The sequence below is a fragment of the Meriones unguiculatus genome, chromosome 16 (genome assembly GCF_030254825.1).
Source record: "Meriones unguiculatus strain TT.TT164.6M chromosome 16, Bangor_MerUng_6.1, whole genome shotgun sequence".
Taxonomy (NCBI): domain Eukaryota; kingdom Metazoa; phylum Chordata; class Mammalia; order Rodentia; family Muridae; genus Meriones; species Meriones unguiculatus.
Window position 1 is genome coordinate 33,354,506 of NC_083363.1, and position 17,901 is coordinate 33,372,406.

At 34.7% G+C, this 17,901-nt stretch overlaps 1 protein-coding gene across 5 annotated transcripts in view; it reads right to left on the reverse strand.

Annotated features, from left to right (window-relative positions):
* Tbc1d5 (TBC1 domain family member 5) overlaps positions 1 to 17,901 on the reverse strand; it is a 434,903-nt gene that overhangs the window by 287,828 nt on the left and 129,174 nt on the right. For all 5 annotated transcript variants that reach the window (XM_060369652.1, XM_060369648.1, XM_060369651.1 and 2 more), the window contains one exon: positions 13,504 to 13,637. In XM_060369652.1, coding sequence (XP_060225635.1) covers positions 13,504 to 13,600 — 97 coding nt within the window. In that variant the 5' untranslated portion in view covers positions 13,601 to 13,637. The remainder of the gene's footprint in view (positions 1 to 13,503; positions 13,638 to 17,901) is intronic.

Sequence of the window (17,901 nt, forward strand, 5' to 3'; positions counted from 1 at the left end):
GGCTCTTTTGGTTTTCTTATAGAGCTCCTGTCACCTCCAGGTCCTTTTCTCTGTCCTCCCACTTTTCCACAAGATTCCCTACACATGGCCCAATGTTTGGCTATGAGTCTCAGCATCTGTTCTGAGGCACAGCTGGGTAGCACCTCTCAGAGGACAACACTGTCAGGTTCCTGTCTGCAAGTTTTGCATAGTATTTTTCACAGTCAGGATGAGTCTTTGGTTGGGCCATCCCTGAACATCTTGAGGGCAGGGTAAATTTTGGATCAAGGTTTTTGTGGATTGGTTAGTGTTCTCCTTCTACTAGGAGACTTATCTCGTTAGTCTGTGTCCTGTTTGATCCCTGTAGCCTCTGCTTCTAGAAGTCTCTGCTTGGTCCCCCTCATATCCTCCCAGGAGCCTACCCTGACTTAGGTCTCCAGCTTTTACAAAGATAGCCGCAGCCTCAGTTTCTCTTTTCTCCACAGTCCTTTAGTCTTCTTGTCTTTGCTCTCCCCAGGGTTTGTTCTCTGCTCTCTCCTACCTTGTTTCTTCTCTTCAGCCACAACCTCTGTCTATTCTATCTCTCCCTCGGAGTGAGATTTGTGTATCCTCCCTTGGATCCTCCATGTTACTTATCTTTGGGTCTGTGCCTCCTGTATGCTTATCTTATCATTTAAGATACAAAGTAAGTGACCTTGCAATACATACTTCCTATAAAATCTAAAAAGGGCTTGATTTTGTAGAAAAATCTTCAAACCCTAAACATGAGTGACACATTTTGGAATGTAATCACAAACACAAACGGAAATGTTTAAATGTTCCCTATACAGGTATCTTCAAAGCATATAAAAATTATATTTAACAATTGAAATGATTAATAACAAAGAATTATTCCTTTAGAAAGATAAACACAGAGAAGTTACTGGATGTGTGTGTGTGCAAATTAAAATAGCCCAGTAACATTTGTGTATGAAATTTACCAAGAAATGTTACCAAAGAAACATGGCAAATGTTGGCTCATTCTGGAATGTTTTTGTCATCATTAATGTATGTAGGCTTTCACAGCTAAAAACTGCTATACTTTGAAAGGGTTTTCCATGAAAGAAAACTCATACTTAGCTTTTAAACAAAGCTGTCAAGTTGCTATGCCTAAAATTTCTTTGACTGTCCAGAACATCTATTCATAAATAGACAGACAAACAAAAAAAAAAAAAAACAGTCAAAACATTGTTGGTCTTTATTTGTAAATAAAACATGTGTGTGTTTTTGGTGAGAGAGAACACTTCACCAGGACAGAGTTGTGTGGCTATTTTCTTTCATTACTAGCTCTGTTCCTCAAATTGATACAAACGATCTCCTTCTGTTTCTGCCTATCTGCCTGCTTTGTCAATGCAACTAATTGTCAGGATTGGGGAGATCTCTGTATCTAAATAGAAGATGTGCAGTTTGTAACCTGCTTAATTTGCCTTATGTCCTACATGCCCTCAGTATGGTGTTCATTAAAGTCTCAGCTGTTTTGTTTCTGCCAGTGGCAGCCCAAACATAGCCTTATTTTTCTTTGTTAAAAGGCCAGATTGTGCATAAATATATACCTAATCTTTGCATGATTGTGCATGGCATGGCAAAAATTTGCCAAGCTTGTAAATACTTAATCACTTCCCCTCAAACCTGAACAAATAAAGTTTTTTTTTTAATAAGGTCAATAAGTATTTAGTTTTCTAAAAACAAAAACAAGTAATGTACTATAACCTCTAAATTTGGAATATAAAGAATTGCAATTTTGAAAAAATGAATTCTACAGAGATGCAACTTAAAACTATTCTTTAAGGGTCTCTCTACATAATCTGAATCTTTTTTTCTCCCAACATTTCTGATACACTCAAGATTTTAATGCCAATTGCTTCCACAAATTTGACTATGAAAATTGCTTTTAATAACAATCATTCTCTTTTGACTTCCAAAAAAAAAAAAAAAAACAAGCGGCCCAAATGAACTTTTTACTCTCTGACTTAAATAAAAGACTCAAAACTTCACATTTCAATAATTAATCCATAACCAAAATTTCTGCTTAATTTTGCTCAAGTTCAATCACTTTTAAAATTCAAGGTAAAAAGTTGTATTAATGGGTATAAAAATAATTGTGTTATTGTACAACATCATATATTGCTGTACAGTATTAACACTGTTTATATAAATCAAATAAATTATTCTTAAATAATTGAAAATAGATATGCAAAAATGTGTCAAGTATTTAACATATTCCTTAGAAAATTTGTCAAAATATTTGTTTTTAATGTGTTACTAAGTGACTTGTGTATTAATTTTAAAATGAAGTTACTTAAATGTTCATTTTTAGATATTGTTTAATATGAAAATATTATGCCTGACAACTACATTAAAATAATCTAACCTACGTGCTAACACGCACCACCTATGTATCAATTTGCATCAGCTCTTTAGTTCTGTCTGCAGCACTGTTGCAGCTAACATATTTGTGGTTATGTACGTGCATGCACGCCCACATGCATGTGCTCAATAAAGGAAACTTCTATCAAGGAGACTATCTACAATAAAAATCTGAATTTAGATTGTCACAGGTATACTAAGATTTTTCCCTTTCCAAAACAGTTGTAAAATATTTGACATCAAAAGGGTAAAGAAAATAATGGTTCAATAAATTAAAAAAAGAATTATAGAAAGTTTTAATTAGAAATTAAACATTAGACATATAAAAGGATGTTATTCAACAGAAACCATAAAAAACATGAAACAAATATATTACAAAAATTATAAAACTGTTAGATATTAACAGAAATTAATGAGCTAAAAATATAACTTAGCCAAAGGAGAGGATTAGGCTAAACACTGATGTGGCCTGTCCTCAGAGAAATATCAAGATGCACTATAAACAAAAAGAGAAATGCGTAAGCAGCAAGTTTTAAAAGCATAACTTTAAAAAATAGTCACCTTGGGAGAGTGTGGTCATACGGGCCCTTAATTCTAGAACTCAAGAGACAGAAGCAGATGGATCTCTCTGAGTTTGAGGCCAGCCAGCATGGTCTACTTAAAGTTCCAGGACAGCAAGGGTAGAGACAGTCCGTATAACAAAAACAAAACAAAACAGAAAACACTGCCATTTCAAAAATTTCTAGTTTTGAGTGTTTCATTATATTTCAAGTGAATTCTGTTTATATTATACTATCTTGAAGAATATGGGAAAGCTATGATATCACTTGAAAAATGTAAAAATCAATAGAAAAAAAAAGATCCTTAGAGCTTATTATTTAAGGTTATAGAAAAGTGGAGCAGGAAGTATAGGTTGGAGCAGTAAGATAACTACATTCACAGATTCATTTTTCCACTTTCTGTCCTTCCAATAATTCAGTATATTTGCATCAATGGTAATTTATGACTTCATAGTTTATAAAACAGTGAATTGTATTATATTTTCTCTAGTTTTTGACATTGGTCAATGACATATACCCAGCAGAATAATGTCTTTCATTCCTTCATTCCTTTTCTGGTCTGCCCATTTTTAAACTTAGTTTTTTGTTCTTTGTTTTTTTTTTTTTTTTTTTCAAGAACTTCAGATGTGTTAAATGCTAGTTACATTATATGGGTTTTATACTAAGAGATTTCCCTCATCTGGACGATTGTTTATTCATTTAACAGTGCCACACAGTTTTTTTTTTCTTTTCCCTTACCATTTTTTCTTTCATTGTTTTATGAAGGTTTTTGTATTTTATCTTAAAAAAAAAATCTATCACCAAATACATTTTCACCTAAATATATATCATGATGTCCTTCTTCATTTAAACTTATTTTGTATTAACCTTTGTTAGCTCAGACTCTATCTGCAGAAAGGCAGGCAGACAGGTTCCAGGTTTTATATGCATGCATGTATGAATATTCAGTTTTCCCAGTACTAGTTGTTGAAAAGACTATGCTTTCTCTGGTGAATTTCCTTTTCACCCTTTTTAAATTTGGGTGTACCCATTCACAGGCTATCTATTCTAAGTTCAGGCAGTATCAATTGGTCAGTTCTGTTTGCTTTCAATATGTTTACTATTACTAAAATTTTTCTTTTAAAATCTTAAACTGTAGAAGAAACCATGTCTGATTATTGAAAAGTAATGAGACACACTTCAGATCAGACTGTGTAGGTTTTGTAGGGTCTTCTATCAGTCAATCCATGCATCAAAAAATAATATACTACAGGCTTGGGAACTGTTTCTGAGACACTGTAGCTGTAACATGAGGTGACTTGAACTTGACTCTTAAGAAGGATTAAGAGCACAGGATATTACTTCAAAAATGTACTAGACAATTCCTCAGAAGCCACAGAGAACATTGAGAATAGAGTCTGCAGGCCAGTGCTGTAGGTAGCTTATGCCTATAATCCCGGCAGTCAGGAGGCAGAGAAAGGTAGACATCCATGAGTTAGAAGCCAGGCTGGTCTAAATAGAAAGTGTCAGGCCAGCCAGGGCTGAATAGTGAAACCCTGTTTCAAAACTAAATAAATAGTACAATGGACCAGCAAGAAATGGAAGAAAACGAAATGGTTTCTCTATTTTAAATCTATTATCAATATATTTTTAATGGGTAGGAAGAGGAAAGGAAGAGGCAGGACAGTTGATGGGGGAAAAAAAAAGAGAAAATGGAAGACAGCCCTGAATTTCACTTTAAAGAGATGTAATTGTTTTTACTCTGCATGATCTAAGCTTCCACATTTTCATTAAATATTTAATAACTAATTATCTTTTACAAATGTTCTATTTTAAATTTATATCTTTATAAAAAGAATTTATTAGTAATAGGCCCAAAAGGAGAGAAGCCTAAAGTAAAAGAAACTTAGCAAATTGTCCAAACTAAACCAGAAGATTCTCAATTTAAAATGTTGGTATTGATAATATAAATCATGTCTATTTATAAACTTGATGCTTTGGTGCTCTCCGAAGAACCGACTTTGCTGCAGTCTAGACCAGGCAGCTCAGCACTTGCTGTAGGTCCAAGGAATCATACACAATTTTCTGGCCTCCATAGCTATTCACACCCATGTGACAAGACACTTATACAGAAGTAAACACATACAGTAAACAGAAACAAATGTTCTCTTAAGAGAGAATCACAGGAGTAGAAAACTACTTTGTATGTCCTTTTAAGAACCTTCCACCCCAGTGTCAGCAAGCAGCAGCCTAAGATGATTAATTTCTTTGCCTGTAATCCATTTATTATCAACAAAAGGCTGGAATGGTGTGCTTAAAGCCCAGGACCTACAGCTCCAGGTTCTCTCAACATTCTTCAGTCCCTATCTGCTGCTGGGCATGGCTGGCAAACAGCACCCTCTACCTTGAAGTTCCAGGGCAGGGGCTTCCCCTCATCCTCACCATGTAATCCTGACATTTAGGTGTTCCTCTGTCTCTTTGCCTCTCTGTGTCTATTGCAGTCTCTCCCCCTCTCCCTCCTTGTATCGTCTACTTGCATGGTGGCTGACAGCTGTTCCCAATGAAACTACTCTAATTTGCCTTTCATGAGAAGCAGTCCAATGTCCTCATTCCCAACCTTCCCTAGCCCCTTCTCTCTTTTTAATTACAGAAAAAGGGAGATTGTTAGTTCACAAGTCTTTTTTTTCTTGATTACTTATTACAATTAACTCACTTTGTATCCTAGCTGTAGCCCCCTCTCTCATCTCTTCTCTCTCCCGTCTTCCCCTATGTCCCTCCCCTGGTCTACTGATAGTGGAGGTTCTCCTCTCCTACTAACCCTAGCCATTCAGGTCTCATCAGGACTGTGTGGATCCTCCTTCTCCTTGGCCTAGTTAGGCTACCTCACCAGGTTCAAAGAGCCAGCCACTGAGTTCCTGTCAAATACAGGCCCTGCCCCTGTTCCTCTCACTGGGGAACCCACATGGAGACTGAGGTGCACATGAGCTACATCTGAGCAGAGAGGCTAGGTCCTCTCTATGCATGGTCCCCTGGTTGATTCATCAGTCTCTGCAGAACCACCTGAGTGCAGATCCTTTGGCTCTGTTGCTCTCCTTGTGGAGCTCTTGTATCCACAGTGTCTTGTCTTTCTATGTCCCCCTTCTTCCGTAAGATTCCCTCGACTCTGCCCAAAGTTTACCCATGAGTCTTAGCATCTCCTTGATACCCTAATTGGTGGAGTCTTTCAGAGGCCCTCTGTGGAAAGCTCCTACTTCAGAGGTCTAGCCTTGTTTACCCTCCTGAATGAGGATTAAGCCTCTTTTCAACAGAGAAATACTGAATGGCAGAGAAACACTTAAAGAAATGCTCAAAGTCATTAGCCATCAGGGAAATGCAAATCAAAACGACCCTGAGATTTCACCTTACACCCATCAGAATGGCCAAGACGAAAAACTTGAGTGACAACACATGCTGGAGAGGCTGTGGAGAATGGGGAACCCTCCTCCACTGCTGGTGGGAATGTAAACTTGTACAACCACTCTGGAAATCAATCTGGCGCTTTCTCAGACAACTAGGAATAGTGCTTCCTCAAGTTCCAGCTATACCACTCCTAGGCATATATCCGAAAGTTCACAGGTGTTGACGCACTGGCCCACTCCTAGGTTGCTTATCCACCTGTGATGTCATCATTGGTTGCCCCCACCTGGGACCTAGGACCTAGGACCCCTGACTCTTACTTCTGTCGCACTTGCTCTCTCTCAGTGTCTTTCCGGGGGAGGGGGGGCATCTCTCTGTCTCTCTCTCTCCCCACTTCCATCCAATAAACCTCTTTCATTTCAAAAAAAGAAAAAGAAAAACCAAACTACTTGACTCTAAGGTAAGGAACACTCTGATTAGTATATTTAAAAACTTCTTTTGGAAATTAGTATATTTTAAAAAGTTCTTAATATATTTAAGAAAGTTCTTTTGAGAATTATTTTTGCTTTTTTATATTGTAAAATCATATTTTTCCTTCATTAAGGTAATAATTAATTGAGATTCATTTTACTATACTCATAATTTCGAATACAGCTGCAACATTAAGCTAAGACAAATTTAAAGTCAACACTACGAAAGCTGTCCAGGACACACGTTCCCTTCACTAACAGCTATTAACAATTTACACAATGGTAAATAGGACATGTAATGGGGAGCATGAAAAAATAGCAAAAAAAAAAAAATATTTTATTTACATTTCTCCAAGTTTTCCTTTCTGATTTTCCACATGTCTTCAACCACTTTATAGCTAGAAGCTCTTGTACAAAAAATCAGTTAGGCCATTAAAAGTTTTTCTTTAATAGAGGTAAGAATTCATCACTCCATTTATCTGTGTGAAATATGCTATTAAATAATAGCTTATACACTAATTAAAGCAAATGTAATTGTGAAACCACATTGACATTGTTAAAGTAAATTAGTCAATTTGTTAATAGTTTCATTTAGAGTGACCCTAATTGTATTGTGATATTAGAAAATTAAAAAGAGCATTAAACATACTGTTCTAATATGTCCTGGAGGAATGAATTCTCCATTACATCACCAGAAGGAAAATAATGATTATATGCACTCCTTGTCCCAAATAAAACTTGCTTATCTACGAGCTCACTTGTGCTAGTGTACAGATACTCATATGTACACCCTGGATCAACAGAAAAGGTCTTGCTAGCCTGCATACACTCAGTATCTTTTAACAATCTTTTTACATACTATAAAATTAACCACATGGAAGAATCTTCAGGTATATGTGAAATATCATAGCATCAATTTTCATCTGAGTTAGCAAAAACTATTTTACCATTAAACTGTTCACATTAAGTTGTTAAAATGTTGAGGAGACAAACATATTCACTTGAAAGACTGTAACATGAAAATCAATTTTAATAATATTCTAAAACTATAAAGGAGCCATCACTTAATAAAAGCTATCAAGTCGGAAGAATTTATGACCCAAGAACTTACAGGCTTATAGATATAACATTTATGCTAGATGACTATGAAATAATTCTCAGCTTAACCAAAAGAATCCTACATTTGTTGGTCATGTTTCCAAGAAATCCATAACCTAGGCCATTCTTTACCATTTCGCTGTTAGTGAGCCTTGGTGGCAAGGCTATAGCCAGCTCCCCTCAGTTACTCTACTGGTTAGAGCCGTGCTACTCCTGGTACAGGTACCGTCTTTACATGCCTGGATTCCTATTTGTCATTCACATCAGCAAAATTCTAACTTTCTCAAATTAAGAACTGCAAAATAAAATACTACTCTATTTTAATTCCTAGAACTGTTTTCTCACCTTTATTTCTGTACTTAATTTGTCAATATTTTATTACCTTTCTAAGGACAAAATGTCAATTCTGATGGGCAATCAAGAACAGTATCAATAGCCTGTAATGTTGAGGGGTTTCTGGGGCACCCAAATTGAGGGGAGGTATCCCACATCAACTCACACCTGGTACTGTTTTTTGTGGGGTCTGTTTGTTTTTGTTTTTTTAAATTTGGCAACCTAGAGCTTCTGGGCAGAGCAGTATTCCATGTAAAGTAACTCTAATGAAATTCTTTAATATGATATATAGAGATCATAGACTAGCAGGTTTTCATACGGTCTTTTCTGCCTCTACTTCCCTAACCCTCCTTCCTCCTACCTTCATACCATCCACATTTTACTACACTTGTCCCCCCACTAAGATCACTCCCCACCAATGCTGCTTTCTAGTTTACTGGATTCTACAAGTACTCCAAATTAGAAACACAAAAATAAAGATTCAACACTAATGTCCACATGAGTGAGAACAAAAGACCACTGTATTTCTGGGTCTGGGTTACATCATTTAGTATGTTTTTAGTGTTAAGAGATTCACAAGATTAAGCCTGTCAGCCTTCGAGCATTGACAAGAAAGGGGAGATCCAAGCTTAACTAAGGCAGCTTCTGAGAGAGATAAATTAGTTTTCTTAAGGGTTTGGACCCTGTAGGTCACCAAGCTCCAGTGGATGGCCCCACATCCACAAGTCTATGAGCAGCACAAACTTGCCCCAAAGGGTTGCTTAAAGGCCCACCAAGGTTGGAATAGGTTGGAGAGATGAGAGTAGCAGAGTTACTGACAGAAGTGGGGATTAACTATGATCAAAACATGTGTGAAATTCTCAAATAATAAAAATATATTTTTAATAGAGGGCCACTGAAAGACTCTACCCAGCAATGTATCAAAGCAGATGCTGAGACTCATATAGCCAAACTTTGGGCAGAGGGCAGGGAATCTTATGAAAGAAGGGGGAGATAGAAAGACCTGGAGGGGACAGGAGCTCTACAAGGAGAGAAACAGAACCAAAGAATCTGGGTAAAGGGGTCTTTTTGATACTGATACTCCAACCAAGGACCACATATGGAGATAACCTAGAACCCCTGCACAGATATAGCCCATGGCAGCTCAGTGTTTAAGTAGGATTCCCTAATAATTCCCTAGGGAACAGAGACTGTCTCTGACATGGACTCAATGGCTGACTCTTTCATCATGTCCCTCTGAGGGGGGAGCAGCCTTACCAGTCCACAGAGGAAGACAATGTAGCCAGTCCTGATGAGACCTGATAGACTAAGGTCAGATGGAAGGGGAGAAGGACCTTCCTTATCAGTGGACTGTGGGAGGGGCATGGGAGGAGATGAGGGAGAGAGGGTAGGACGGGGATGGAACTAGGGAGGAGGCTGCAGCTGGGGTACAAAGTGAATAAACAGTAATAAATATAAAAAAGTTGAAAACTAAAATGTAATTATATATCTTAAATGTGAATTTTTATGAAAGAAAATAATTTACTGTTCAATATTCATTCACCACCACGTACAAAATTTTCAATGAATACTTTTATATAAATAAATTAGAATCAGGTACATGATCTACAGTACTTTCTTTGTTTGATAGTAAACATATGAGACAGAAGTGGAAACACATGACTTTAATTCCAGCGGTCATGATGAAGAATCAGATGGATTGCTCACTCTGAGTTCAAGGTTGTCTGCCCTTGCCTACACAATGAATTCCAATCCAGATAGGGCTACATAATGATACTCAGTCTCAACAAAACAAAACAAACAAAATGTATTTCTATAATACCTATTCACTTTTTAAATATTGCTTTAATTTATTAACTATCATGTCAACATGTCTGATGTAATTAAACAAGTAATAAGTTCAGTGGAACACTAGGCCATTCAATAAAACATAATAAATATTAATATGCTTAAAGACACAGACTGGTGATATTCTGATTTTGGTGAAATCACTTATACTACACTAAAACTTTAACTCTGTAAAAACTAACTCTAAGAAGCCAATTGCTGTCAATGTGTTTTCCTTCTAGTTCTTGAAACTCCATGTTAAAGAAATAAGGAAAACCAAGTATATAGGAGCAATACGTTCATAAAAGTATTATGAACACCTTGTAATCCCTCCACCTTGTCTCTCCTAAGCTGAGACAAGGTTTCTCTCTGTACATCAGGCTGACCTGAAACTCAATTTGCAGACAAGGCTGGGCTTGAACTCAGAAATCCACATTCCTGAGTGCTACAATTAAACACCTGCACGACCACTGCCCCGCACATCTTGTATTTTTAAGTAGGTTACTTTTAAACATTTCTGAGGGTAGAAAGCTGTGAAATAGAGACTGTTTAAAACAGCAAAGATACGGCAAAAATTATCTGGCAACAACACAGTGTTGACTAAGAAGGGGAATGCTATATCATATAAGGCACAACCTACAACTTTGGTGATACGTTACAAAATACAATTCTCAAAGGACACTCAATACACGAAAATCTCTTTTCAACACCAATAAAAGTCTAAGTTGTTATAAATTGAGAGAAACAGGTAGTAATCCTATTGATACTACTTTTAGGTGAAATACTCCTAAATATTGAGACTATCAACCTATTCATTTTCATTTGAATTATCACTAAAAGAGAGTAAGAAAAATAATTATGATATTTAAATGTTTTAAATTATTTTCAGTGAAATTATGGTTATCTGGTCAATTATTACTCTTTCAGAAAGACTATGTAATTTAAGATGAAATTTAAGTACATGACCAAACTTAATCAGGAACAGAGAATACACATTTCTGTACCATTTACTGTTTGTTTGGAAAAAAAGAGATTGAATGTATAATTAACATGGAAAATATGCTCTGAGATTTCACACATATATAGGAACAGTTCTTTTTCTGCCCCCCATGAAAATAAAACATGTAGCTTCTTTGTCTAATTCTATTTTCGTGTCTAATTTCAAAAAAACTCTCAAGATCATTTACTAGCACTGATTCTTTACAAACGTTAAAACTCAGATGTGATAAAACACAACACTGCTTTACTGAAGGACTCTCTAGTGGGGTCGTTTTTAATTGCAAATGATTCCCAGGAGAAAACCTAAGAAACCAAAGCAGTGTTTATCTGTTTGGACAAGGAGTCATTGTGTAGCCACAAATTCCCTGCAGTCTATTGTAGATGAGTAAAACAAAACAAACATAAAAATACTTCAGCAAACCCAATGTAAGACACAAATTAAAATAAACTACAAAGGTGATGATTCTTCAAGTAAATATAACAACCCCATAAAAATGAAAAACAATGTTTGTGTGTGTATAAAATGATAACCTAAGAAGATCAAATAGGCACTTGATGTAAAATGTTTACGTATACAACACACAAAACACACTATAGTTAGTAACCTTTATGGCTTACATATCTTTCTTTCCCTATGTGCCTGAGCGCATGTGTGTTTTGTATATATTTTTAACAGTTGACAGCTGTTTTAGAGCATACAGAGATGCCAAGCTGAATGAGGGTCTTGATTACTTCAAGATTAGCTATCTAAAGTTTCTATTCATTTTAAGTGTTGTTAGTTGGAAGAGTCATTAGTCACTTCCTTGTCTCATAGAACATCAGCATACATTTACATTGTTAATGAACATTTGGGGTAAATGAATTAATGGCACTTTAAAACATCAATTCAGTCCTAATAACTTGGAATGTCACAGAAATGTTAGGCTAGGATATAAATGAAAATCCATTTCAGTAAAGGTAACTACTCATTCCTTCAGACAATAAAAGAAAAAATTGATTTAAAATGTTTTTAACTAGGTTAAAAAGATGCTCAATATTTGATGAAATAGCCCAAAGAAAAAATATTTGCTTAAAACAGAAAAGAAAATTATTTATCTCAAATAAGAGTATCAATAAAAAATATTCTGCAAAGTATTGGCAAAACTGTTTTATGTATTTCTAATATGAATACATATTCACTTTACAAGCATTTATGGAATTATGAGTACTTCTTACAGGTATTAAATTTAAGAAAAACATTACTAGAAAAGCTTTCATGCTTTCTTACCACATATTAAAATACTTCAACTGAAATAATCAAAATTAAATTTCATACTACCCAAATCTAAACAACAGTCTTTTTATATACAGCAAACCAACAAAACTTCACAAATTAATTTTAAAGGGCAAATGCAGCTTTTTTTCAACAAAAATATCAATGGCATTTACAGGATGTAGAAGGTATTAAAGAGTCTTTCTCTCTGTCTCTCTAAAACACACACACATAAAGTAAAAACACAAAAATAAAGAGCTTTTGTTCTGTAGAAATGACCATTTTAGGAGTCAGTTACTTTTTAGAAGTACCAAAATGTCACGGTACTTCTTTTTTACATCAATTTTAACATCAATATACAGGCAACAATAACTTTATTTGAAGGATAAAAAATACACATGAATTCTTTTAAATTTCTTTGAAATAGATCTTATAGTATTAGTATTTGCATTTCATGAATGAAAAAATACTAGTAGTCACTTGAGCAAGGAACTTTATTACATACTTAATGAACTACTCACAAATAAAAACAAGGCTACAACAGTTTTCACAAACTCATCATGAAACACTAGCAAAAAGTTCATCCTAGAACTGAGCTCAATTTAATGTGGATAAAGGGGTGTAAATTATCTGAAAACTCATTACCAACAGCTTATGATTCTTCAAGACATGTTTGACAAAGGGTATTTTGTATTTCAACAATGACTTTATATATTAAAGACACTATCTACTATATGACTTTTCTTACAGAATAACAATACATTATTGGTATCGTTTGGTCAATGCATCTTTTTATTTAATTTTTAATTTATTTATTTATTTATTTATTTATTTATTTATTTATTTGGTTTGTGAAGACAGGAGACAGGATTTCTTTGTGTAATCTTGGCTGTCTGGCTTGCCTTGTAGACCAGGCTCGCCTCAAACTCGTCGAGATCCACCTGCCTCTGCCCCCCTGACTGCTGGGATTATAGGCATGTGTCATCGTACCCAGCAGTTAATGCATTTTCAACCTTCAATACAAAGTGGACTTTTTCTGGTATTCACTAGCATCAAGAGTATTCTACACATATCTAGCAAAATATTCTTAAAGTTGTTCCGATTAGCTTCATGAAAGACTTACATCCACTGTGTGGAAGAACTCACTGAAGCCCCTCTGTTAAGTTCTTAGCATATGCAAACAGCATCTGGACACAAAACTTACCTCCAGACTTATTTGAATAATTGAACAAGGGGTCAATGCCCACTTCTTGTTCTTCTGATTGCAGAGGATGTCTAGTTTCAGACACAGACTGATACATTTCATTAAGTGGAGAGACAGTCACCGAAAAAGATTACCTAAATGGAAAAAAAAAAAGATGAATATATTTTTTTGTGATACAATTGGAAAGGAATGATATACAGAATGAAAATGATTAAATGAACACTGCAGACATCAACAAGATTTCTATAGGCTACAAGGCTGATCTATTACTACACTTTGAAGAGCTTGTGCAAAGTGTAAAAAAAGTGCCAATAATATTCCATGTTAACAATGCTTCAAAAAATCAGGACTTCATATGTAACCTTTATTTTGATGAAGAGTAATATCTATTTTTAATAAAATTTATACAAAAATTTTAACTGAAAAATTTTTAAAATCTCGTATTTATAACAATTTCTTTAATATAGCAGTGATTTACACTTTAGTAAGAATTCAAAAAAAATACAGCCAACTAAAATTACTCATAATACTACTAGTGAAAAATACCACTGCTAATATTTTACTGTATTATACTTACACTCATCTTTACAGTGGACATGTTTTCAATGTGATCCACCATGGAAAACAAGCTGATTATATACAACTATTACTAAATTACATTAATTTTTACTAAATTGTCATGAATATTGTCCTTGTGTCTAAACTGCAATTTCTAATGCATGTCTGGCACTCCATTAGTTATCACAATTTATATAACCAATTCTTGATAAAACAATTAGGATGCTCTCCTTTGTTCACCTCAGATGCCCTCAATAATCATTGGTCATATACATGATTATTTTCTTTAAAAAAACATCTATAATTGCACCTAAATATACAATAAAAACAAAGTTTTACAGTGTTTTGGCATGACATATATAGAGACAATTTTTCTCTACTGTAATTGCTTGATAGTTAGCAAGGTTACTAGGAATTTCCTGTGTTTCTCTGACAATTCTACCAACTAACCACTGAATGAAACATCTAAAAGTATAAATCAAAATAAAACTTTCCTCCATTAACTTGGTGCTTTATGTTAACAAAGCTGATTAACACCTTAATACTTTCCATGTGATTAAAGTATAAATTATATGTGGAAACAAACTATAATATCCACTCCTGGAAAAAAAACCATTTTCATCAATTTTTATTCAAAATTATGTAAGCAAATTTTCTTCATTCCAAGGGCAGTGAGGTGTGGGCAATGATGGTACACGCCTTTAATCCCAGCATTCAGGGCAGAGGCAGGTGGATCTCTGTGAGTTCCAGCCCAGCCTGGTCTTCAGAGCTACTTCCAAGACAGCCAAGACTACATAGAGAAACTGTCTTGAAACAACAAGAGACAGTGGAGGCTTAAAAATGAAAGGCAAAACTGAGAAAAATTAGTGAGAAAGCAAGTGCAATGAACATGATATCTAAAAAATCAAGAAAATAAAGCCAATTTTACAAGATTTAGTGTTTAAACATGTAACAGGTTTCAGAGACACTACACAGATCCTTATTAACATTTCTGCAATTCAAAATGTCTCGATATCTTATTTGCTTTATCTCTAAAATCTTCACCTTATAAAATACATCTGTGATTTCTCTGATTTTCATCAAAACAATCTACCTCCCTTGCTCACCAACAAACACAATTCGGTGTACACAAGTAAACTTCTGTGGGATTATGGCTATACCAAAAGCAGGAGAATGTGAGGGTGAATATTGTGAATGTGTTGGTTGGCTTTTGATAACCTAACACAACTAGAGTAAGCTAGGAAAGTGGATGCGATAGAGGAAATACCTCCAACAGGCTGACATTTGAGCACATCTGAGATGAATTTTCTTGATTAATGATTGATGTGCAAGGTCTCACATCATTATAAAAGGTGCCAAAAAGGCAGATGGTTCTAGGTTAGAAAAGAAAGCTGGCTGAGAAAGCAATGGAGAGCAAGCTGGTAATCTATGTTCTTTCATCCTCTCTACTTCAGTTCCTGACTCCGGATTTCTGCTTGAGCTCCTGTACTGGTGTCCCTTGAAGATGGAATCTTTAACTTGTCTTCTATCCCCAAGTTGCTTTTGATGTCCTTTATCACAGTTTACTAAGAAGCAAACTACACTGTAAACATGAAACAGGATTTCCTAAAACCAGAGAATGCAACCTCATATAATCTCAGACAGTTGCCAGAGTTTACTTATGTATATTCAAATCAATAAACTCATATAAAAGGAACTTTGGAGAATAGAATCCAGTAGATGATAACAAAATACAGATTGTTATAGTATAAAAGTGATATCAAATGAATGAATTCACTTTAACAAATAAATAAAGAGAAGACCTTCTACTGTAGACAAACATAATGAACAAATTGAAATTTGTAAAGAAGGCTGGCAATCAGTATTAGTGACACCTAATATTTAAAGCAGTAAATATATGGGGAAAATAGTGTGTCACTCTTCATTCTCCCTATAATCTACTTACGTATCTTCTTTGTCTTTACTTACATTTTACCAAAGAGAAAATGGAATAAACTTGCTCTACCACACTAATTAATTAATTTTTGCATGAATGTTTGTTCTGCCTGCATGTGTGTCTGGTAACCAGAGGACAGACAACAGCACTGAATCCCTTGGCAGGGGAGTTACAGAAGTTTGTGAGCTGCCATTTGGGCACTGGTTAATTGAACCCAAGTCCTCTGAAAGAGCAGCCAGTGCTCATAACTGCTTAGCCATCTCTACAGCCTCACATTGTAAACACTGAAGCCAGATTTTGAACACATTCTGTTTGTTTCCAAAGCTCACATTCTTTTTCCTTCACTACTTGGGTTTTTCAGGAGGAAGTTAGAGAGAAATCAACTATACAACAATGAAAGTGAGGGTGAGTAACTGAAGCATCCTTCATTGATTCTCTTTTGTCAAGATAGACAGCAGTTACCCAGAACGATATGAAATCTTCTTACTGGCACATATAGGCTAATAAAACAAACTTTTAAATAATTACTGCATGGAATAGATGGTTTAAATACATTTCAAATTTATACTTAGAATATGAGTATTTTGAAATAAGATTCATATCCTGTTTTATATTCTTAAAACTAATAGCAGTAAAATATGATCATGCCTATTCTAAGCTGTTAAATATCCTTCAAACATCTTGAATTCTGTAACCTGGACTTTCATAATCCTATTACTTTAACTTCTTATTTTTATACTAAATTCTACTCTTACAAGCTTTAAAACTCGAGGTTAATCAATTTAGGGATTTTTAATGTTCTGAAAAATAGTTAACAATCTAACTGAGAACAAAGTCTGTTTTAGAAAGTAGTGTTGAGCTGGGGTAGAGTTCAGCTGGTAGAGAGCTTGCCCAACAGGTATGAAGTCCTGAGTTCAATCCCTGGCACTAAGTAAATTCAATGTGCTAGTTCATCCTAGGCAACAATAAACCATATCTCAAAAAGGGGGTACAGAGAAGAGTCCATTGGGATCCACAATGGTATCATATAACTATTGTCGCAAATACCTAGAAGCCCTGACAATACAAAATGAGAGCCCTACACATGTGAAAAACATAATGATGTTCACACCTTTATAAGATTCTAAGATACTTAAGAACATTTTCATTCCTTAGAGAAGGTAAAAATTTCAAAAATGATTTGATGAAATTAGCATTAATTATAATTCTTTACAACAGTGGTTCTCAAGCAATAGGCTGCAACACCTTTAGAGTCGAATAACCACTTCACAGGAGTTGAATATGAGATATTTACATTACAGTTCATAACAGTAGTAATGAAGTAGTTATGAAGTAATTGTATGGTTGGAGATCACCACACATGAAAAACTGTGTAAAAGGGCTGGAAGTATTAGATAGTTTGAGAACCACTGTTAGAAATTGAAAAGTCTCTGGTTATAACCAAAAGCCAGAAAATGAAGTTAACTGTTAAAAAGATACTAACCTACAAATATTTTATACAATAAGGAATGCACTATATCATAATTTGTGATGTCTACATATCAAAACTGAGACATTAAAATGTATATATAATTAAACAAAGTAAACCCGCAGATGAGTAATAAGTTAGTTTCAAATAATCTATAGTGTATGGATGATGTTCTTCATTTTGTTTTAATTACAGATTTAAATACCAATCTAATTCAAAAGTAACGAAAAAGTTGCCACCTTGATTTCTATGGCTTTGTTTTAAATATAAGGGGATATTTTAGTTTTTAGAATAATTAGAATAAGCTAGCAAAAAAGGAAGTAAAATGTTGCTTTTGAATGCGCAAATTACTAGGAATAACCCAATTTTCATTTCAAAAGTACACCCAAAATTAATTATGAAAGTTAAAAGATCTTTAAACAAATATGTCTATATT